At 42.5% G+C, this 24,159-nt stretch overlaps 1 protein-coding gene across 4 annotated transcripts; it reads left to right on the plus strand.

Annotated features, from left to right (window-relative positions):
• Positions 1-1,957: 1,957 nt before the first annotated feature.
• socs7 (suppressor of cytokine signaling 7) lies at positions 1,958-22,217 on the plus strand. 4 transcript variants are annotated; one of them, XM_044189540.1, is made up of 10 exons: positions 1,958-3,879; positions 4,791-4,870; positions 7,698-7,802; positions 9,457-9,591; positions 9,937-10,082; positions 11,184-11,352; positions 16,986-17,114; positions 18,819-18,954; positions 19,690-19,834; positions 21,453-22,217. In XM_044189540.1, exons 1-9 carry the CDS (start codon positions 2,324-2,326, stop codon positions 19,808-19,810), a joined length of 2,577 nt encoding a protein of 858 aa, XP_044045475.1. In that variant the 5' UTR covers positions 1,958-2,323; the 3' UTR covers positions 19,811-19,834; positions 21,453-22,217. The 4 variants fall into 4 exon arrangements, with proteins under 4 accessions (XP_044045475.1, XP_044045478.1, XP_044045476.1 ...); XM_044189543.1 differs by lacking the exon at positions 9,457-9,591; XM_044189541.1 differs by lacking the exon at positions 7,698-7,802.
• Positions 22,218-24,159: the final 1,942 nt, after the last annotated feature.

Here is a 24,159-nt window from a genome sequence, read left to right on the forward strand (position 1 = left end):
CCCGGCAGCCATATTGGGAGGTGGTTGTGGTGGATGAAAATGCGTGTTGTTTGGGTTAGCTTAGGAGAAGATCGTGGTTTTGATTAAACGTTAATAAACATGCCGTGTCTCGTGCTTCAAGTCATTGTTGGCTTTTTTTTTGGTATTAAACCACACCACAGTCTTTCCCTATGTCACAACTTCATCCAGCTCTAAGTTTTCTTTCAGTTGTCTGCTCTGTTTTTTGCCTGTCATCAACTAACTCATGTCATTTCAGATACATTTCAGACTGTCTAGTTTGTATCCGCCTAGCTTTCCAGCCTTCGTTTTTGCCTACCGACCCGTTGCCTGATCCTCGGGTTTTTGATTCTCTGCCTGACCCCGATGTGGATAAGTTTCCCTGTTTTTGACTGTCTGCCTGCCCTTTGACCTCTGTAAATGTGAACTTACTCCAGCTGAATTTGTGTCATGCTTTTGGGTTCAAGCTCGCTGTTTTTTCGGAGCAGTTAGACCCTTAAACGTGCGCTGCCAGTACCTAAAAATAACCATTTAAAAAGTCTGATAATGCTGTAAAAGTGTATACTGCATTGCAAGAGCAGATATTTTGGCGGAAAACAAATGTTTTACTGAAACGCTCAGTAGGCTATCAACATTTAGCGACTTGCCAGATACGTTAATTAACAACATTTCCTAATTATGTCAACAGAAAACGTAATCGTGCTGGCATTTACACGTATGCTGTTGCAAATGAGTTGTATATTAAAGTAATTTCTAGGGGGCGGGGTCGGCCACACCCCCAGCTCATTACACAGGCTTCCTGGTCTCAAGCCCAATCCAGAACAACCCTGATGACATCACTATGAGGTCAGCAGGGTTATTTTCTCCTCACAGATGCCTCAGTCGTCTCCTCTTGACAAGTAAACTGCACTTCTTGTGTCAAATCAGTGGAGTGCCCCTTTAATATATGCAGTGTTACAACTGTAACACAATTTTTAAGGAAAACATTGATTTCTCCAAATGCATGTTCTGTGATGCATCTTTGCATGTAGGCTATAAGACGGTGTAGTCCCTCATTCGTCCAGGAGCGTTCCATCGTAGAAAAGGTTTCAGTCGTAGTCGTCTGGACGCTGTTTTCAGAATCAAGACGTTTCGGCTCCCATCCGGAAGTCATTCTCAATTGTGAAAATGGTCTGAGAACTCAGAACTCAGAGCTACTCTGTGTTGCTTAAGCCCCGCCCTCAGGAAGGAGTCTACCTGTTTCTGCTGTTTAACCTGCCTAGTTTCACCTGAAACTGAACTTCTTTTGTTTCCAAGATGGCCCAGTAATCAGGCCTATTGTTTTCCGGCTGCACCTCCCTCATCGCTGTTAAGTACCTGATTAGCATATGATTGGCTTGACCATGGTGTTAATACACTGTGGTAAACGGTTGTCAGGTTGACTCTCAGACCACTATTTCTGTTTAAAGAGGGGTTTTCTTTTTTCACAAAAATGGCTTCTTTGACTCCTCTTTCAAACCAACTCTTCTATAATTGGCTTGACCATGGTGTTAATACACTGTGGTAACTCATCTATTCTGAAAACAGTGTCCAGATGACTACGACTGAAACCTTTTCGACCACATAGGCTATATATAAAAGACATGTGTTGTAGTTGTAAATATGAAGAAAAAACATTTAAAAATAATAGGCATGAGTATTAGGATTCAGAAATATCATTATTACATTATTATATTAACATTGCAGATAAAACTTAAAATGTAAACCTGCAGTAGAGACACTACTGGCTATTCACTCCTGAACGGATGTTGTAGGAATATTATGAGAATATTACTTTTTACCTTTGTAGTCTTTTAAGGAATGAAAACAGAAATCAGCTGTTCAGATGTGGGGCTGAATCAGGCAGCCTAACCCTGCCATATTAAAGTGCCACCGACTAATTTATAGTTCTCATCATCCGCGCTCATAAAGTGGTGTTATGGGCTGAGCGGAGGAGGAGCGGGTGGGGCCTGGCACAGAGGCAGACTGTGGTCACTGACCGGAGACTCTGCTGGCTTTTATTCTGCTCAGATCAGACCCGCATGTCTGACCCAGGGGTCCGCCTGCTGCCGGGAGCAAACTGCACTCATTTCCCCAATATCTGACAGATGGATGCGGTCCTGTCGTAGAGGAGGAGGATGAAAAAAATCGCCTGATGTGTTTTTTTTGGCATTTTCGCTCATAGCCTATTTATGGGAGGCAGCAGCGGCTTGGCCCTTTCTTTATTATAGGAAAGAGATCTCCGCGGTTAGCTATGTGAAGAGCAGATCGCCTAATAATTCTCATTTCGCGATCCTGAGGAATAATTATGAACAACGCGCAAGATATGTCGCCCGATTTCGTGTTGATGCGCCTGGTTTCCGCGGCCGAGGATGACCGCTTGGACGCAGAAAACGGGAATCTGCCGCCGGGAGGAGTGGTGGCAGGGCTGGGGAAGGAGGTCCTGGCTCACAGCGGCGTTAAAGCGGGGCTGGATATCAGCCGAGATCCGACGGCGGGCCTCGAGCATCCCAGCAGCCGCCTGAACAAAGCCCAGCCGAGCGGCGAGGGCACGGCTGCACCTGACACCGGGGTGACGGAGAACCGAGCCCCGCTGTCCGCGCCTCCTCCGCCGCAGAGCCCCATGGAGGCCCAGGGCTTTGACTTCGCTCCCAGCCCCGGCCTACGGCCTCAGCTGCTGGTCTTCTCCAATATAATGCGGAACGGAGAAGGGATTTTAGAATTAGACCGTCGGAATCAGCCGAGGGATGCTCTGGGTTTGGACCAGAGCCCGGGGTCTGGCTGCTCCGGCCCGACTGTCAATAACAACACCCTGACTCCCGGAGACGTCCAGCAGCAGCAGAACCTGCTGGACCGGACATGGGGAGCGCATCCGCCGCTCTCCGTAACTGCGGAGATGCAGGGAGCTGCGGAGCTATGCCGCCGACATCGACTCATCACTACCCCGCCCGAGTGGCCCTTGTTGTCGGAGAGATCCAACCCTCTCTCCGTGATTGACTCTAAATGGGGATGTGCCACCAGGGACAGAGAGGGAGCAGTGTTTGAGCTGGCCCGGCGGTTTGGAGAGCTGGGGGTCGGTGCGGTACCCAAGATGTTGTTCAAAGCAGGGGAGCTCCCGCAGTGTTCGTGTCAGGGTGCACACGGGCCGGCAGGAGGGGGAGTGGAGCCCGGGGATGACCCGACAGAGACCAGCGATGCTTTGTTGGTCCTGGAGGGGCTGGGGAGCGGGGATGTAGCCGGACTGGGCATGGACGAGTGCCCGGAGGGTGAGACGGACGATGAGAACGGACGCCGCGAGTTTTTACTCAACAGGAAAAGGGAAATAGTTCAGAAAATGTCCGGGGCTTTCTCCATCAGCAGCTTCCAAGCGGAGCTGAGGAGGCAGGTGGAGGGGATGGCCCCGGCGGCGACCGAGGCGGCGGCAGCAGCGCACCTCGGCGCGCAGGTGTGCAGCCTCCACGGGAACTTAGCCAGCCGGCTCTCGCAGGTAAGCTCCGGGGATTCAGAGGTTGTCTCCCAAGTTTCAGCCGTGTCACCGTCACCTACACCGGTCCGGAGCTCCCCTTGGGCCACGAGCCCAAACCTGAGCCAGGCGTCGACACCCAGAAGGCGGCCGGAGCGGTGCGCCAGTGCGCCGCGGACTCCCACAGGCTGTGCCGCGGGTCGGGAAAAGACGCTCAAAGTTCCGGGGATGTCCAAAAAGGGCTCGTTAAAGATCCGCTTGAGTAAACTGTTCCGGACTAAAAGCTGCAGCGGCTCCAATCACCTGCTGGACAAGAGGCCCTCAGTGACCTACTCAGTTTCTTCTGCAGGGAGTCTGGTGGACATGGCGAGCACCGCTGGTGCTGAGCAGGACGCAGACAGGTGAGCAGCTCCATGGCCCCAAAACAGTCCAAGACAATGTAATATTCTTATTTCCCACCATCAGTGACAAGAAGATCAAACCAGTCTTGCACGGATGACACGTGTAAAACCATTCCAGGCAGTGCTACACCTTGTAACCAGAAATGGAAGTGAAATATTTCTGCTTTCAAGTGTGTGTTTCCTCTGTTGTGTTGAGCTTTTTAAGAACTCTCAGAAAAGGGAGTCCAAGGTCAGACGTTGTAAATAAAGGGGGAAAAACTGATAGTTTTCATAGACATATGTCAGGAGGGTTAAGGACAAGTCCATGGCATGAGGAAGGAAGTCATGCAAAAAAACTCAAAGAGATCTGATGGGTAGTAAAACCATTCAACATGTTTTAAAAGAAGCAACACATTTTGAATGCACTCCCTGTTTTGTGCCCTGATTCAGAGTCCAGACATATTGACTCCTCTCCAAGTTTTTTCCATTCTGCTGTGGATTTATTTTTTGTTATAAGCAGGGCAATCATTGTTTTCTAATGGCTTGAATTAACTCCTTTAACTGGCAGCTTATTGGCCCTTTTCTCAGATGTTCAAGAACTTTTTCGTGCTGCATGTTATTAGATGCAGAGATTTTTCAAACCTTTGTGGCTTGTCACCCTCTATCCAACTCACTGCTTAGTCATTATTCACAGGGGCACACTGAGGGAAGGCTATGATTAAATAAACATAGCTTCAGAAGTCTTGACTGCCAGAGCTCAGAGCATCAAACAGAAAAAGTTAAAAAGCTGCAGGACCCAAAACTGCAGACACACACACTCATACTGAAAAGCTAATTTTCTGAACCTCTGCAGCTACTAATACTTCTTCTCTGCACTCTGACTCTGCTCTCATGTTCTTCTTCTTCTGCATGTCCTGATGTCTGTCCTGCAGCCACAGCCAGCCCAGACTGACCAGGGCCCACAGTGCCTTCTCCCCTGCCTCGCTCTCTGCCTCGCTCTCTGCTTTCACTGGTAAGGGCTGCTCGGTCGTAACTCTGGTTCCCACAGAAATGCTTTCTTTCCTGGGTTAAAAGGCCCCTGACACTTCAGCACACAGGACGCCCCAAACTCTCCAGTCCAGTGGGGCCGCAACCAAAGATTATTTTCATTATCGGTCAATGTGCCGATTATTTTCACGACAGATAAAAGACAAAAGAGCAAATCCTCACAATGTAACTAATTGTTTGGCACTTTTTGCTTGAAACATTCTTTAAACAATTAATCAATTATGAAAATAGTTGAATGTGAAATAGCATTTTGATCATGTTTATGTTCCAACGTTAGCACTGGTGTGGTCAGTTAAGGTAAAGTAACTTCATACAGGTGTCTTAGTGGTGTAAGAAACTGCAGAGAGGTCAAACAAATCTCTATTGCTCTTTACTCCAATGTTTTATATATATATATATATATATATATATATATATATATATATAGTATTATATTGTTGTATTGAATCTCATACTGGTGGGATGAAACGAAGAGCATTTACTCAAGTTCTGTCCTTAAGTACAAATTTAATGTACTTTACTTGACTATTTCCATTTTAAGCTACTTTCTAAGGAGTGGAGGGAAATATTGTACGATTTTACTCCACTACATTTATTTGACAGGTGTAGTTACGTTGCAGCTTGAGATTTGAAATACAAAACATAATAATGAACTCATGAGACATGATTGATTGTCATAAAACAAACAGCCCTAACAGTATAGTTAAAAATGAATTCCACCTCTAGCATCACAAAAAATGCTGGGTCTCTCTTTCTAACAAGGCATTCTTTATAAAGTGTTTACGAATTATAACTAATGGCTTATTAATCTTTAATACAGACAACTTTTGGGTTGCCAGACTGTTAGAAATACATTTGGCTGGTGCATCCGCCTTTGTAAGAAGATATTCTGCATAATGAGTCATTTTACTTTTGATACTTAAGTACATTTTGCTGGTAATAATTGTGTATTTATACCAAAGTAAAATTGTAATGGAGGACTGGAGTATTTTTACATTATGGTATTGCTATTTTTACTTACAAGATTTGAATTCTGTTTCCTCCACTGCCACTGTAATAGACTTTATCAATACTTTATTAATCAGTTTTGTGAAATGTTATATTTATAATGTTTGTCCAAAGATAAAGAGCAACAAGGCAAAAGACGCTCTTTGCTACAGGAAGAGAAATAGTTTGTGAGTCAGACGTGCCTGTGATTCTGACCTGGTCTTGTTTGTTTACAGTAATTATTATATTTTAGCGTTGCACAGTTGCACTGGCAATTATATCTGAAGGTTTAAAGCTGAAATCTACACGATTTGACTTTACAGCAATGATGACATAACGCCTGTTGTGTTTGTGAAGTTGTTTCACTTCATTGTTGCTGGTTTGCAGTCAAACCTTCACACACTGACTACAAAGGTCGCACAAATGTTAAGGACACACACACACAGACAGTTTGGGAATCACGTGCTTGGTGTCTTGCGCAGAGTCAGATGTGAAGATTGATATCAGTTTCATCTTTCTGCGTTCAGTTCATGTTTAGCCTAGCATAGCAAAAGACGGTGGAAGAAGGTGGAAACTGCTAGCCTAGCTTCATCAAAGGTGCCTCCAACAACTCCAAACATATTTAAGTAAACTTTGTATTAGTATTTAACTCGTGAAAAAATAGAAAATGAGACGTTATGGTTTCATGAGTAGTTAACTTAAGAATTGAAGGTAGCTTATATACTGACCAACAAGGCGCAGTGACTGAAAGGATACCTTTTCCCTGTTTCCTGTCTTTATGCTAAGCGAAGCTAACCAGCTACTGGATGTAGCTTATATTTAACAGACCGACATGAGAGTGGTATCGATCTTCCCATCTAGCTCTTGGGCGAGAAAGCAAATAAGCATATTCCCCAAAATTGTGAGAAATTAAATTTAAAAACAGGCAGAATTTTGAAAAACATTTTTAAAGCTGCAACCTTTAACTGTTCTTACCAGTCAGGCAGTGTAACTGGTGCACCTGATAAGATAAGACAGGATTTTGCCCAAAAAAAAAGGCCCGTAAGGGTGACGAGGTCTGTAGCTCAGCTGGCAAAAATGATTTAGCTGACTCTATGAGAATTGGCCCACAACCTCCACAGGGCTCAGAAGTACATTCTGGTGTCCCAGATTTGCTAAATTCACTTCTTGAATCTGATGTTTTTTTTTATAGTTTATTGAACACATGCTCTGCACAGGGCTAACCACCAATTAGACAGAAACATTAAAGCTGCACCATGCAAGCAACATTTCGCATTGGCGGCCCCATAGGAGCGAGGGTGAGCTGTTTGAAATCTTAGGGACTTAAAAAACTAAAGAAGTCCTGCACACAGCGCGCTCGTGTTTACCAACCCAGCCGGTCTGTGATGTTTCACAACCGAAAAAGAAGCTAAAGAGATGATAGAAGAAGAGATGTAAAGTGGGTGAGTCCAGCTTTCTGATGGTGGGGGATTTGGCTCGTACGTTTGAATTTGTTTCTTTCCCTGCCAGTAACCGTCTCCGACTGCAGAATTTCACTTTGGTAAACAGTGAATCTGCAGCATCTCAATTAGCGGGGATGGGATGTTCTTTATTGCAGTGATTTAGGCTGATTAGCTGGGTGTAATTTTCCATAAACATCCTGCCTGGTGCAGCTTTAATGGCACTCTGCAGCACAGACAAAACAACACAATCACAGAGACACAAACCAAAGCCAGCTTTACTTTTTCTCACTCTACTGCCGACATCTTTATTACGCTTTCCTTCGCTCTTTCATCTTTTCTCCTCTGCTACTTTTCTGGCTTCAGGTGAGACTGTTTCCCTGGTGGATGTGGATATTTCGCGGCGAGGGGCGAATACGCCACACCCTCCCACGCCTCCCCCTCCTCCACGCCGAAGTCTCAGTTTGTTAGGTACTTTCCTCTCCTTCCTGTCTGTCTCTGCTTCTGTTTCTCTCCTCATCTTATTCACTCTATAGACACACACACACAAAATGATACAAAATGGTAAATATGGAATCAGGAAAGCAGTTGAAGCCAAACTGTCCTTTCCGAGCTTTACAGCGTGCTTTACTTTAGCCTGTCTAAATTTAGATGAAGAGGAAGCTCTGGCAGTTTCTCTTAATATTTCCATCTTAGTCAAATACTTACTTATCAATTTTGTTTTCTGTCGTACATTTCCAGAAACAGACGCAGACAAGTTTTTGTAATCTGCTGTAATCTGATTGGAGAAGCTTTGAAAGGTCAGCTGCAAACTACAGATTTAATTTGTAATCTGAGTGCAATGACTCAATCGATGACAGTTTTCCTCTCTTCAAAGAAAACCAATCTGTATCAGGGTAAAAACTTTTATTTTCTTGTTTCTTGTTTTTAGAGCATATTTATCATTTTTATTTTGTTTTGTTGGTTGTGTTTTTGGTGATGCATCTGGTTGACAGATGACAGTTTCTACTCCAATATTAGGTTTTTCAAATGTAGTTCAGATCAAATTTGATTCTTTCTAGAACCAATTGACCCAATCAGAGATTCCCACTAATCATAGAGACTGATAGGAGACCAAATGTAAGTTATGTTCCTAAATATCAGGGCATTTATTTCCACCCATTTTTAATGTCAAGGCCATTCTCTGACCTTTCAAATGCATATTTGTGCTCCGAGCCTGGTGTTATTTTCTGACCCACATATGCAGCTCACTTAAGAAAGGTTGGCAATATTACCAACAACACGTTAGTCCGTCTCTAAGTACTGTCTGATTTCCTGTCTGTGGCTCTCAGCTCTAAACCCATTGGTTCCTACTGAAGAAGTAAACCTTTAAAAACACCTCACAAATATATAGTTTATTTTAGTTTATAAAAAAGGCTCAGTAATTTTTCTAAAACAGCTGCTCGCTGTAGTTTTTAATCAAACAAACAGGAGGAAATAGTGCATTTGTTGGGGACTATTTCCAGCGGCGGATGAATCCACATGTGGTGCTGTAGTGAGTGTTTGGAGCAGCAGGACGGTGTGTGTGGGGCTGAGTCAGAATAAACTACAGTGTGTGTGTTCATGGTGATGAAGGAACATGTCACCCAGTGCAACAGAGCGGCTCACTGATGTGTTTTTAATAGTTTTTGGGCAACAATGGAGCTCTGTGGCTCAGAGGAAGAAGATACATCAGGCCGTGATACGCACACAACACTTGTTAGGAGATACATTCACTGCTGGTTTTGGTCTTTTCATGGGGTTTATTGACAATAAATGTTTTTTTTAAATGAGATACTGGATACTGAGTTAACCCACAAAATAGAGGAATCTTATTGGTCAATATTAAGAAAGAGGTGAGAATCTTTTAATTTGGTGGACTGAGGCTTTCTGTCTGATGGTGTTGAAAAACTCTTTCCTTCCTTCCTTTGTCTTTCCTTCCTTTTCCCCTCTTTCTCTCACTCTCTCTTCCTCTTTCTTTTTGTTTTCTCCCTTTTTCTCCCTCCCTGTCTTTGTCCGACCTCCTTCCTTCCATCCCTCTCCTGCCCTTGTTTGCATTCTTCCTTCCTGTCCTTGCTCTCTCCTTTCCTTCCTGTCCTTCCTCCAGATGACATAGCCGGGCCTCAGCCTGGGCCTTTCCTAGTGAGTGTTATGGGCGCCTCCCTGCAGTCCCTCCCCCTGCCTCTCCCTCCTCCTCCTCCTCCCTCCCACGCCACCATCCAGCACAGTCTCAGCCTCAATGGTAAGACGTGTCGGTGAATTTACTCGATTGCTTCCTGACATTAAACAGGAAGTGAGTGCTGCTGTCGAGCAAACGAAGCAAACAGTGTCTCTGGTGTGGAAAGAGTAAACAGTCAATGGAAAATTTACTTCCAACATGTTTATCAAGAAGCAATGGGCTGATGGGAAATGTGTCTTCTATCGCTAGTTGTCAGTCATCAGAGGCTCGAATGTTTTATCCTTTTTTGAGGATAGGATCCTTATAGTTTATTTTTCCTTACACACAAAGTGAGGAGAATTTCAGTCCAACTTTAAAAATGCTTCAAGAAGCACCTTTAATTTCTTTGACATTCTTTCCCCGATTTAGACGCCTTCCTCCGGGCCCTCCCTCATTCAGCTCCATCACTGGCTGATGCCCCACCCCCTTCCAGACAGGCCCCGCCTCCCATGCTGTGCGCCCTGCGGCGGTCTGAGGCCAGCAACTTCACCGCCAGTCTGAGAGAGCTGGAGAAGGTAAGACTCACACTGGAGACTAAAGATTATCAAAACCTTCCAGAAAAGGTTTTTTTTTTTATTGATGATTTGGTTTCCTACATTCATTTATTATCACATGTGTCTTTTATTTAGGTGTAGAGCATGTTGCAGTCATGCTGGCTGGCTCATGATGCCCATAGTGCACCTGCTGGACTGATGCAACTAATGATTATTTTCTCAATTAATTGATTAATCTTTTGGTCTATAAAACATCAGAAAATAGTGAAAAATCAAAATTTTTCTCAATTTCCTAAAGCCCAAGTCGACGTCTTCAGAATTGCTCGTTTTGTTTGACCAACAGTCCAAAAACCAAATATATTCAGTTTACTATCAAGACAAAGAAAAGCAGCAAATCCTCACAGCTGAGTAACTGGGACTATTTTTCATTTTTATCAAATTTTTCATATTTATCAAAATAGTTTTAGCTGAGTTTTAGCATTACTGGACAAGTGAAGCACTCCTCCCTTTTCTTCTGTAATGATTTGTTGACTAAATTTAGTCTTTAAAGTAAATATTTTGTTCTCTAAATGTTGTGTAATTGTTTTGAGTCAAACTCGGTCTAAGTATAGTTTATAGTGAAATGGTTTAGCCTAGCTTAGTACAAAGACTAGAAGCAGTGGGGAATGGTTAGCCTAGCATCACAGATGCCTTCTAACAAATCCACTTCCATGATGTATCTTGTGTATTTAACACACGTAGAAAAAGAAAACAAGACATTGAGGTTTAAAAAGCAGTTATTTGATGTAAAATCAAACTTTGTTTTCCATCAACTTTTAGAGTTTACAGTTGATAGAAGCAGTGTGGGTTGTCTGATAGCTTGAATTGGTTGTGACTGACAGGAAGTAGGTCCTAATGTAACTGAAGAGAGCATCAAGGATGTGTAGCTGCATCCCCTGAGATGAGTGTGACCAGAGCGTGCTTTGGTTTCTGGGGCAGCTTTAGGGTCTCCATCCTTGCAGGTACAAGCATGTCTGGCTTGTTTGAGGGGAAAGTTTAGAGAGGAAAAGAAAGAATTGAGAGAGCAGCAGTGAAGCTGGTTCTCGCAGGGTTACTGAAGGTTTTGCTGGTTTCTCTCTTCAGTGTGGCTGGTACTGGGGTCCGATGAACTGGGAGGACGCAGAGATGAAGCTGAAGGGGAAACCAGATGGATCCTTCCTGGTCCGAGACAGTTCGGACCCCCGATACATCCTGAGCCTCAGCTTCAGGTCGCAGGGGGTCACACACCACACACGCATGGAGCACTACCGAGGTGAGACACACACACACACACACACACACACACACACACACACACATTTGTTCACTAACTCTAACCCTACGCTTGTGAGTGTCCTCACTGAAATAATATATTACCTAGCTCTTAATATTAAAAGCCCTGATATACTCAAACTGAGACGGATGCTGACAGCACTGTGGACAGCATGCGATACTGTCCTACGGATGTCCACACAGATGAATATGTTCGCACATGTGAACACAGTTTGGGCTTGGAGTCTGCACAGTCACACATTTTGGGCTGCAGACAAATGCAGATGAAGGGATATAAGGGAGATGTAATTTTAGCTTAGCCCAAACCATCACAGCTGCATACCTAACCTTAACCTCAACCTAATTATAACGAGGACAAGACGAAATGTCCTCACTCTCAGTCTAAAACTCAAACTTGGCCCTCACAAGGATAGAAGTACAAGAGCACACACACACACACACACACACACACACACACACACACACACACACACACACACACACACACACACACACACATTTCCCTGCATATCTTACATTACACTCGCATGTGTGTGCAAGTATGCAAGCATAATGCATGCTCACAGCAACACACACACACACACACGCACACACACACACACACACACACACACACACACACACACACACACACACACAATGCCTACAGAAACATATCCAACCATTCAACACTTCAGGCATGTAATATGGACACACACCACATGTATGATGAGTCACAGAAGACCTTTATACACACATACCAACATACATATACGGATATGCACACAAAACATGACATTTACTTTATCCAAATTGTAATCAGTTAAAAGTCAGAACTTTGTCTAAATTTGACAAGTTTTTAGCCAACTAATGGTAAATTAATTTCTTCACCTAATTGTTTAGTGTATTTAACTAAAAAATCTGTCAAATTGTTCTCGTAGTAATTTTGTTCCATGGCAGATGAACACAGGCATGAAGAGGAATCTCTTAAAATGTAGTTTATTAAACAACAAAACGTGTGAAAGATCAGTCTTGACCTTGAAAACAGTAGTCTCAAGGCACATTTATAACCTTCTCTCAGAGCTTTCAGCTGCTTCTCACAGTCTTCCTCAGTGGATGGAGTTCACTATATGTGTGAACACATTTGTGATGTCTTGGATGGGACTATTTTTTCTAGTAAATCTTTCAAAAAATGAAATCTTTAGTCAACTAACTAATGACAACTGTAATGGAAAGAAATTTAATGAGACTAAACCAAAGAACTAAGTTATAAACAGTAAGCATGCGTGAATCAACAGAACAACAGAACTATTATTATTATTATTATTATTATTATTATTAAACCTAAAGAAAGACAAGTGATTGCCTTGAGTGTTTCTTTATTCCAAAGAAATTGCCACTACACAACACACAGTGAAAATGTTTGAACAAAAAACCCCCCAAAAAATTATGATGCCAACGTGCAAAATTACAGTCACACACACAAAGTTAGTCTTTTTAGGACAAGACAGGACAAACCCTGTTTCACTGCACCTGACTATTAAAACCTGTCCTTTAACGTACAGAGACAAGACGAAAAACAAGAGAAACTGGAGAAAAATAACAGAAAGAAATGCAGTTCCTGGTTTGAGATCTGTCTGAGTCTGATGAAGACAAACACACATGCAGACACACATTCGGTATGTTGCGTGTTAGCTAACAGCTACAGCTGGCTGTTTGGGATAATAAACACCAGCCGAACAGTCACATTTGTGCCAATAAAGCGAGCTTTACCTGAAGAGGATCGTTTTGGTATCATCCTGAAGAAATACTTTTGATTACATTGGGAATAATTTGTCATGTAAAATCACAAGTGAAAAGTTTCAAAGTTCAGGAAACTCTTTTGTGTCCAAACACAACTTTTCTTAAGTTTCTTTTGTATTGTAGTACTGGTACTGTTATTGTTCCTATGCCCCATGTTATTTAGTATGTCAGTCATGTTGAGATAAGTACAGTGTAAATGATAATTTGCTATGGTAATGTTAGCCTACCTTGCTACTGGAACTATGCAGGGGGCAGTTTGTTTCTAGCCGGTTGGTAGATGTTGTTGCTGTGATCGCACGCTGGCTCTGGTGTGGACTACGGACTGTACAGATTATGCTGCCATCCTCCACAGTAAAGGGAGATAAACGTTATATTCCTTATCCCGAGTGTGATGGACAATTGTTGTGAGCTGGTCAGCTCTGGTGAAGAAGACTTCAGGAGACTCTTGGATGTCTTACACAGCAATGTTTAATGAGGCTTGGCCAAGGAGACAATGGTATCAGCAGTACAAGGTGAAACCTAGTGTAGTGCTTCCTCCTGCTCCCACGCTATTTATCCCTAACCAACGCTATCGCGTCTACGCCGTTTCCCCTTACAAGGTTAGAAATTTTAGTCTAAATATGTGTGCTCTTTTATTGGAAGGTAAACAATAAATGTCACCTGTGGTCACACCTGAGTTCACGGGAAAATAAGTCAGTAACTCTTCATGGGAGAGGACAAGAGCTGCTATGAGTGACCTTGAAGTTGCCAAGGTAATGTCCTCTCCTATCTATCCAGCTGCTCCATCCGAGCCTGAGAAGACAGCTCCGGATGTAAATACAGTGAGCTCAGAGGTCAGCTCTGTAGTATTTCTAGCCAGTGACCCTACTTGACTTTAACCTTGTTTCTGTCCCTCACCTGTTAACCATATTTCTATCTATAAGGCCTAGGGCAGGGCTATTCAGTTGGGCCAGATTTTAAAACCAGGAAATGTAGATGGGCCAGACATTTTCAGCAGCCTATTTAAAACCTTTTTTTTTTTTTAGGTTTTGGTAATGACAAATTATAAACAAATGCAAATGAATGTAATAAAAAAAATAGCAGGCGTTTGGAGATGGCGGTAAAATAAGTACTTGCCAGTCCAGGCAGGGTTAAACTGACGGTTTTTATTGTCAGATTTACGTTTTAGGGTTGACAGAGACACATTTTCAGTAGAGCACTTCCCTACTTGTGACTGTCAGTAGCCAGATGTTTTGCAAAGCCACTAAGCCGGTCGGAGCTCACATGTTTTGTGAAAGATATGATTGGCGGTGTCGCTACATCCGTAAACATCCTGCCCGATCGGTACTGCGCATGTGCAGCTCTCAACAGAGATGAGAAGGAAGCGAGACGGCTCACTCGTTAGCTACTTCCATAAACTGTATATGTAGTTTACTTATTTTGTCATACATCAGATTTATGTACAGTATGCTGGGCCACTCGGAGGTTGCGTCTGGGCCGGATGTGGCCCGCGGGCCGCCAATTGAATAGGCCCTGGTCTAGGGGAAATAACTTATGAAAAGGAAAATTACACATGCAACATAGGAAATTCCATAACACAGAGTAATCCTTCCTCCTGCAAGTAGACATCTGAATATCCCTTGTTGCTTTAAGCTAACAGTATAAAGACACAACATCGCTCCTTTACCGTTCAAAAGGCTTCAGGGTTTAAAATAGGCTTTTCTCCAAAGCATATGTAACATTTTTTCATCAAAAGCATTTTATTGTAGCTTTTCACACACTGACAATAACAAAAACATGACAATAGGACACCAAAAGAGCTGTTCAAGATTCATTAAACAAATATTTCATAAAGAAACAGCAGAACCCAAAACACTCCCTAAGAGAGATCCAATAAAATCACACTACAATACTGAAGCATGAATAACTCACATAACACCACATGCATATTTGCACACACCACATGTGTGACGAACTAACAAGGTGACTCATGGACGATACATGTGTAAGCAGGCAGACAGACAGAGACACACACACACACATCCTTGTACTTCTATCCTTGTGAGGACCGTCATTGACATAATGCATTCCCTAGCCCCTTACCCTAACCTTAACCATCACAACCCTTACCTTAACCCTAACATTACCCTAACCCTTAAAACCAAGTCTTAACCTTCAAACAGCCCTTTGAAATTGTGCGGACCGGCCAAAGTGTCCTCACTTTCCAAAAATGTCCTCACTCTGTTGGTTAAAAACTTGTTCTGGTCCTCACTATGTAGGAAGTACGCACACACACAGACAGACAGACAGACAGACAGACAGACAGACACAGACACACAGACGCAGACACAAAGACATACATACATAAATGGGGCTCTACATTAATGAGTCACCATTATAACGCTATGGAGTCATGCCTGGAAACACATTCATTATTCAGACGTGCAGCGCCGACTGACACAACACATTCACATCAACACGATTGTGTGTGCATGAACGCATCGTGGCCTGACATGAATCGAGGGCAAAGCAGCTTTCAGATATAAACAACCACTGAGCAGTCAACAGGAAGTCACACACACACACACACGCCAACTTATTCAGATGTCTCTATTCACTCAGCATGTGTTTAATCACAGATTGGCTGGTTGTAGATAGTGGGATTTCTGTCCAAATTAGAAGCTTTTATTCTGAAGTCTAATACAAGATACAACATAGATTTATTGATCATTTTACAACACAGGGTTGTATAATGAGATTTTGTTCTGTTGCTCCCTTTATGCTACTCAAAAAAAAATTTATATTCAGTATATCAGTGAATATATATATACTAAGTCATAGAAATGAAAAGTATTTTACACGGTGGAGTGCTGAGGATGGATTTAGCAGCCTCACAGCCTGAGGGAAGAAGCTGCTCTGAGGTCTGGTGGTACGACAGCGGATGCTTCTGTATCTCTTGGCAGACGGCAGCAGGGTGAACAGGCTGTGGCTGTGGTGGGTGCCGTCCTTTAGTATCCTTTGCATATTAAACATTCATTCTTAGGCAGTTTTTAGCCACATTAGCATCACGGCGTTGGTCTGTCGGTCAGTCCACCACTTTGCTACAGAGTGAAATGTCTTGACAGCTATTGGATGCCATGAAATTCAATACAGATATTCAAGATCCCTAGAGGATAAATTCTACTGACTTTTCCTCTAATCATCAGGCCAAAGTTATCACTAATTCAGTGAAATAGCTTGACATCTACTTGATGGATTGGCACAGACCTTCATTGTTCCCAGATAATGTATTCTAATGACCTTGGTGATAATTATTTGTTATATAGCACCAGGGGCGTAGCACAAAGTTCTGGACCCTGTACAAACGAATTTTCCTCCTGGCCCCCATCCCGCATCCACGGCTATTCATTCTGGTATCTTTGTGGGCCCTCTTCACATGAGGGGCCTGTATACTCAGTCCCCTTTTGTGCAGCTCTGCTGTTGTACAGCTGATCCATTAGATCCTGTTAGCACTGTCCAGGTAGATCTGTTTTAACTGCTCAGCCAATCAGAATTAAGCCCTTCATCAGGTCCTGTATGCAAGAGTAGAAAAAAAGTTAGGTACAACAGGGAACTTGAGGATGTGACTTTGAAACATTTGCTGTGAAAGAAATAGAATATGTCTCTGCAAAAACCATTAAAGAGAGTCATAATGTAGAACGTAGAGGCTGATAGAGGCAGCTAACTTACACAGGCTGGTCTTATGTGTATGCTGAAATAATACAAATGCTTCATACTTAATGTGGGTATGATTTATAGATTATAAAATGCTACATGTGATATGTAAAGAAAAACATTTCTCTTTACCTGCAGGGACGTTCAGCTTGTGGTGTCACCCGAAGTTTGAGGACCGTTGCCACTCGGTGGTGGAGTTCATCGAGCGAGCCATTATGCACTCCAAGAACGGCAAATTCCTCTACTTCCTGCGCTCCAGAGTCCCAGGTAAAATATAGGTCATATATCTGCACGCAGCCAGAGCCAATCAAAAATGCATGTGAGCCGCCACTTAGTGAGAAGTCACATGTCTGCATGTCAGCCTGTGCATGATTTATAATTGTGAGAATGCATCTATGTGTGTGGTTTAACCTCACCGTGAGTATGACTGTAGCTAATTCTGCACGTGTTTGTGTTTACATATATTTGTCTCATTTATTTGTACTTCAAAGTATATGTGAGTGTGTTTTCTTGTATTTAAAATGACTAAATATCCTCCCAAAAGCATGAAAGGATTAGTGCTTTGGTTTATGGTTAAGATTTAAATGAGAATTAAGTTAAATTAGGTTTATATTAAGGACACTTGGCTAAGGGCGACTGTGGCTTAGTGGTAGAGTGGGCCGTCCACCAATCGGAAGGGCGGCGGTTTGATCCCAGCTTCCCCCAGCCCACATGTCCTTGGGCAAGACACTGAACCCCGAATTGTGAGTGTGCGTGAATGATTAGTTTCTTTCCGTCAGTGTGATATGTAGTTGAAGCACTTTGAGTAGTTAGAAAGGCGCTATATAAGTACAGTCCATTTGCCATTAAAGGCTGTCTGTACAAACTACTTTGGTGATGCTGTCACACCGTACGTGCTTTTATATCATCTTAATCCTTATTGCGTAAAAGATAAGCGCCCTGATTTTGTTATAATACCTCATTTTTGGTGCAGCAACAACATCAATGAGTGAGCTGAGAGTAAATTTGGGAGGTGTTATATTGACCCTCAAATCCCAAATGTTCTTCCCACCCACTGATTGATGTTTCGAAACTCAGCTTACAGCTCACAGTTGAGCTTTAAAACATCAGCAGTGAGCTGGGAGGATTTGGGGGGATTTGAAGATGTTGATCGTCGCTATACCAACATCAGGAAATGTATCCTCAATTTAATTTGATTACATTTTACCAGGACAGTCTCTTGAGATCAGGGTAACTCATTTTCGAGAGCGTCTTGGCCAAAATGGCAGCACAGTTCACTGACAATACAAATGACACAATAGAAAATACAGCACGAAACAGCAACATTAGGTTGATTTTGTGTTGTAAAATAAGTCTGGTGATATTTTATGTTTTTCTTTTTGTCAACAAATCCCATGAAAACACCCAAACCAACAATGAACGTATCTACTAACAAGTGTTGTGTGTGTATCACGGCCTGATGGATCTTCTTCCTCTGAGCCACAGAGCTCCATTGTTGTCCAAAAACTGTTAAAATCACATCAGTGAGCCGCACTGTTGCGCTGGGTGACATGTTCCTTCATCACCATGAACACACACACTGTAGTTTATTCTGTCTCAGTCCCACACACACCGTCCTGCTGCCCCAAACACTCACTACAGCACCAAACGTGGATTCATCCGCCGCTGAAAATAGTCCCCAACAAAAGCACTATTTCTTCCTGTTTGAGTAACGTTTGTTAAAAACTACAGTGAGCAGCTGTTTGAGGAAATTACTGAGCCTTTAAAAAAAAAAATTAAACTGTCTATTTCTGATATGTTTTTAAAGATTTACGTCTTCAGAGCAACTGGGTAAAGTGAGAAGAGTATTGAGAGTTGGACTAACACAACACCAGCCTTATCCTTTACTGGCAGATGATGTTAAATAAGACTAAGTGCAGTAATACAAATGTGTGGTGTGTGTGTGTGTGTGTGTGTGTGTGTGTGTTGCAGGGCTTCCTCCCACCCCGGTTCAGCTGCTGTATCCTGTATCTCGCTTCAGCAACGTGAAGTCACTACAACATCTCTGTCGCTTCTGCATCCGACAAATGGTCCGCATCGACCACATCCAGGAGCTTCCACTGCCCAGGTACTGGGCTCCTCTCAGTCATGTGATCATTTATATATCTCCACCTGCTGAAACACACGCCTGTAGTTCCACAAACCATGACACAATAACCACACAAAACCGAATCATTTCAAGACTCATGTCTCAGGATTTCCAAGGTGTCATCCAAAGTTTGTCCAGACCTCTTTGATATTAAAGCCACTTTGGTCTTGCTATGTGAGATTAAACATTAGGCTCTTTGCTCACAATTAACCAAACTAAGTGACTGTAGGCTCCTTTTTTTAAAAGTCTTTAGTGCACATTTTGTTGAGTTTTATTGCGTCACACAGATCTGGACAAATTCAAGCACATAAATCAGTTGGAGAAGGATTAAGACACAGTAGGCTTCTTAAAATCATGCGTAATAATAAAATGACCCTCAGGAGAATTTGTTTGTACCCAACCAAAAAGCACAGGAGTCGGTTCTTGTGATATTTTGAACCTCTGAGCTTGTCAGGAAGCCAGCCGCCTGACGATTTCAAAGGGTGTTCTTTTTTGGGGAGATTTTGTCCAGACTTCCATGATTTTAAAAACATGGTGGTGCGGCTATGCAAAATTAGCCCCATGCTAACACTCTAGCATATGCTATGCTGCGTTATCGTCTGATTCTGATCCAGATTCAATTGTAATTGCACAGTACAAATACTAATACAACAAACACAGGGACACTTGGCTGATTGCTCATTTTTTTTCATGTTTATCGTCACCTCTTTCCAGACCACTAATATCCTACCTGAGTAAGTTTTATTACTACGACCCCGAGGAGGAGATGTACCTGTCAGTCAAGAGCATCCGGAGAGTGGTGGGAGCAGAGCAAGAGGCTGAGTCGCAGACGTAGCAGCAGAGATCTTCTCAGCTCAAAGTGAGTGTGGAACTGATTAGTACGACGTGTTGTCCGACCTCGTGGGAAGGCAAAAGTGTTTACAGCTGTTCTGAACGGCCACACTGGGTGAATAGCTGGGCGTCACAGAGAGGGGGGAGACGTGATAATCGTATAAATACGAGGATAAAGGTGCTCATCTTCAGACATTCATAGTGTTGCACTCAGTTGTTCACACGAAAAAGTGGGAGAAGTAGTTGTGTGAAGACCCTGGCTCCTTTCTCACCTCTGCACAACTGGCCAATAGCAACGTGAAGTTGGGTGCGAATGTTGGATTGTCAGTTTCAGAAAGTTATAGAAACAAGAATGTCGGAAAGGTGTGTGTGTGTGTGAGGGGGGGGAGTTATCTGACCATCCGACGAGCGGTTCTGATGGAGTATGGCCGACTTTAACCATTAGACTTCTTAGTTCTGTCGTTAACCAGGGAGTCTGTGGTGAGACGTGTTGATTTATGAGGTTTTTAACATGATTGTCAAGTACACTGAGCACTCACTCTGCTCGGTTTCAACTCATGTTTCAAAAACAGACACAACAAAGAAGGCCAACATTTTTCTGATTCTAGAAAACATCCAGCATTCATCTTTGTCTGCTTTGACTGCTTTTCCGAAATAAAGCAAAGGTTTCGAAAAGGAGGGACTGTAGTGTACTGTACTCTGAAGCCTCTAGACCACATTCTCAGTGAGTTAAGCCCTGAGTTGATTTAAATATTCATTGGTCTTCTTTTGTGGTTATTTGCTATTTTATTAAATTTTTTTTTTTTACATTTTACTCACAATGCTCTACTATATTTTCTGATTTGATGCACACATCAGGTTCCTTACTGTTATTGATAAACAAACACGTTGTCCTCTAGCATAACATGCTAGTTATTGTTATTATTTAAAGAAATGTTAGCTATTGCTGTCAGTTTGGGGCTTAGTTGGCTTATAGCAGAGTTGCTTAAAAGTGCTGTCTAACCACTGACAAGTGGAAGAGAAAGTAACTAAGTACATTTACTCAAGTACTGCACTTATGTACAGTTTTTAGGTACTTTTGCTTTACTTGAGTATTTCAATTTTATGCTACTTTATACTTCTACTCATTTACATTTCAGATGGAAATATTGTACTTTTCACACTACGTTTATCTGACAGCTGAAGTTACTTTACAGATTAAGATTTTACAAACAAAACACATGATCAGTTTATAAAATATGATACTGTGCAATAGATTAAACTTTCCATCAGTGTATAAAGTAGTTAAAATGTGCTCCACCTCCACCAGCTGTAACATTAAAATGCTGCTTAGGTGTTAAAGCATCAGTAATAATATTCCTATAATATGATATATATGACGATATAACTCTCTACTTACTTTACTTTACTTAAAGTATTTTTACTTTAACACTTTAAGCACATTTTCCTGTTAATACTTTTGTACTTTTACTTAGTGAAATCTTGAATGTAAGACTTTTACAATGCATTATTGCTACTTTTAAAATATATGAGTACTTCTTCCACCACTGCCACTGATTCATATGAACTTTGGAATTTTGTTATGTATCTGATAACGTGAACGCAGCTTTATCCTAACTTTGCTGGGAACCTGCATCTCTGCCTAGGTTTCTGTATGGAGGACTGATCTGAACTGGTCTGCCAGCATCAGCCAACCAGAGTCCCTGGAAATCTCTGTGTCCAGTTGGACTTGGATGGACCCGCCTCTCTCTTGACTTGGACTAACAAATAGAGGGATGAGTGTTTGAAGTCGGACGGTGGGAAAACTGTCAATGAGAAGTTCCAATGCAGAGGACTCGGCCTCGTCTTCAGAGGGACTGCAGAGATGTTCTCGCCTGCACAACATGTAGGTTCGAAACAAAAGGAGAGCGTGAATTACGAACTTGATTTGCAAGTTTCCTGAACCTGCTGAACGAACTGGACTTTTTAAAAACACAAATGCACTGGTCAATTTGTACAACTGTTGTTTGCTGCTGTTTCCTTGTTTTTCTCTTCCATTCTGTCAAAATGAGGGTTTTTGGATTAAAAGTTGCCCTCAGGATGGATATACACACAGAGGCAGGGCAGCAGAGGCCCATCATCGAGCATGTGGACAGTCGAGGATCGAGTGTTAAAGAGAGACAGGCCACCATGTTGGAGGACCTATGATCTCCAGGTCAGATGAAATTCCCGTCTTTTCTGCCTGGAAATAACAAAATTCCAATGTTAGCTACAGCGCTAATGTAATGCTTATGTAATTTAGACAAAATTCGTTTAAAATTAAATTTAAGACTCAATTCTATTTTACCAGAAGTGCTTGTTACGCGGACGGATTTGATGAAAAGTTTTTACTTGTTTATTGTGACTGCATCATAAACATCTCCACCTTTGAATGTTTTTATTGTGGTTTTTTTTTTGCCTGATAATCAGACTGAATTGTCATTTCGTTTAACTCAAGTAATTTGGTCTGACATTGTGTTAGCCCTGTGACTGACTGGCGACCTGTCCAGGGTGTACCTCCGCCTCTCGCCCCAATGTCAGCTGGGATCGAAACATGGAGGTTGCGGTAGCGGTAGTAGCAGCTAACGTAACGTTTGTCATATTAAATAAAGAAATAGGCAGATTTAAGAGTTGTTTCATCTGTAAGTCCACTTGCAACAACCTATGTTGTCAATCTCATCCATTCTTGACGCCATTTTTCTGCCGCTATTTTTCATGGATGTAGCTAGGTAGCTAGCTAGCCATGTAGAGAGATGACTTCCCCGTTCTTAATCTCACCTACAAAGCTCTGATTGTTCAGCTGCCGTCACTGAGCGCAACACAAGATCCATTTGAATCCCTGAACGGACCGGAGATGTGATTCAGAGCTCTGGAAACAGTGGGTTGACACCTGCTGACATGCAGTGATGTCACAGCAGGTGTTTCTCATTAGCTTTTAAAGGGGAAATCACCAGCTGTGACATCATTGGTTGGGAGCCAGAAGTGCAACATGTTTGAAATTTTCAGCCCTCAGAGGTCAGTATTTTTCATGTTGACTCAACTGCTGTAGTGTTCGTTATTCCTACAGTGGTTTACAAATGTCACTGGTTTGAATGGCAGTCACAGCCTTCCCTTGTTTTACACGTCTTCTTTAACTGAACGGCTGGTCAAATCACAGAAATCTGGCCTTGTGTTTTCGAAAAGTAGCGCTACTTTCTTTTGTTTTGTTGTCACTCCTCTAACACGGTGGATTGTACTTTTGTTGCACATTCAGTAGCCAAACACTCTCCACAATATATGACCTCTATTCAGTGGGAAAAATACTAGGTCACGGTCATTCTTCGGTACACATGCACCAAGCTTACTAATTAAGTTAAATGTTCACAAGCCATTATCACTGGCTGACATGTCATGCTGCAACATTTCAGTCTTAATGTTATACAAACAACAACAAACCCCGGCCCCCCCCCAAAAAAGGGGAAACTCCTCCTTCAGATACTGTTAGATATCAGTTTCAGATGTCCTATGCATTGCAGAAAGATATTCTGAAATGCAGTTTTGTAATACATTTTTTTGCCTCGTCCTCTTCTACGTCAATTAGTGGTTTCCTACACTTCCCAGAATGCCTCTTGACAACCTTTTAGATAAGGGATGTTGTTTTATATCACATGGACACAGCTAGCTTGACCCCAGCTAGTTCATAAACATCTCGTCCAATACTCAGAGCACAACATGTCCTTTAGCTGCATTGCATTCTGGTCAGTTGAGGCTCCTGTTGGTAGATAATTTGGTATCTGTTGCTCTGACATGACATGATTTCACCACATACAGATGCTGTGGACATTTCGGCAGGAATAGGGAAAAATACACCAAAGAAAAAAAAGATCTTCGGAAATGCAATTTACAATACAATCAGCTGATTTTTAAAGTGTTACACTGTTTTATTCCAACTAGCAAAGTGGAATTGAAGGCAAAACAATGCAAAAAGGGAACCATGTTGTCTTTAACATTAAGATGATAACAATTGTTTTCTTTTTCCGTGGCTCCACTACAAGTTTCGGCATAGGTGCCTTCATCAGTGATGTGTCGTTATGATTAATGCACTTACGCGGATGGTTAGTGTTAGGAAACTGTTACATTTTTTCTTTAAACAGAAGAGACTTTCGCAAACAAAGACAAAACTAATTGTCACGGCGTTGGGCGAACAGGGAAAGGACCCAAACATAGACAGAGGAGGCAGAACGATAACTTGAGTGGTTTATTAAGAGCTTACTGGCAGATACAGGTAGGCTGTCAGGCAGGGGACAGGGGACAGGGGACAGGGGACTGGCAGGGAGGACAGAGCCAACATAGCAA

This window comes from Siniperca chuatsi, linkage group LG3 (genome assembly GCF_020085105.1).
Source record: "Siniperca chuatsi isolate FFG_IHB_CAS linkage group LG3, ASM2008510v1, whole genome shotgun sequence".
NCBI lineage: Eukaryota > Metazoa > Chordata > Actinopteri > Centrarchiformes > Sinipercidae > Siniperca > Siniperca chuatsi.

Coding starts and splice junctions, on each gene's coding strand:
- socs7 (XM_044189540.1), top strand. CDS start 2,324: ATGAACAACGCGCAAGATATGTCGCCCGATTTCGTGTTGATGCGCCTG. Junction 10,083..11,183: donor GTCTGAGAGAGCTGGAGAAG/GTAAGACTCACA, acceptor TTCTCTCTTCAG/TGTGGCTGGTACTGGGGTCC. Junction 17,115..18,818: donor CCTGCGCTCCAGAGTCCCAG/GTAAAATATAGG, acceptor TGTGTGTTGCAG/GGCTTCCTCCCACCCCGGTT.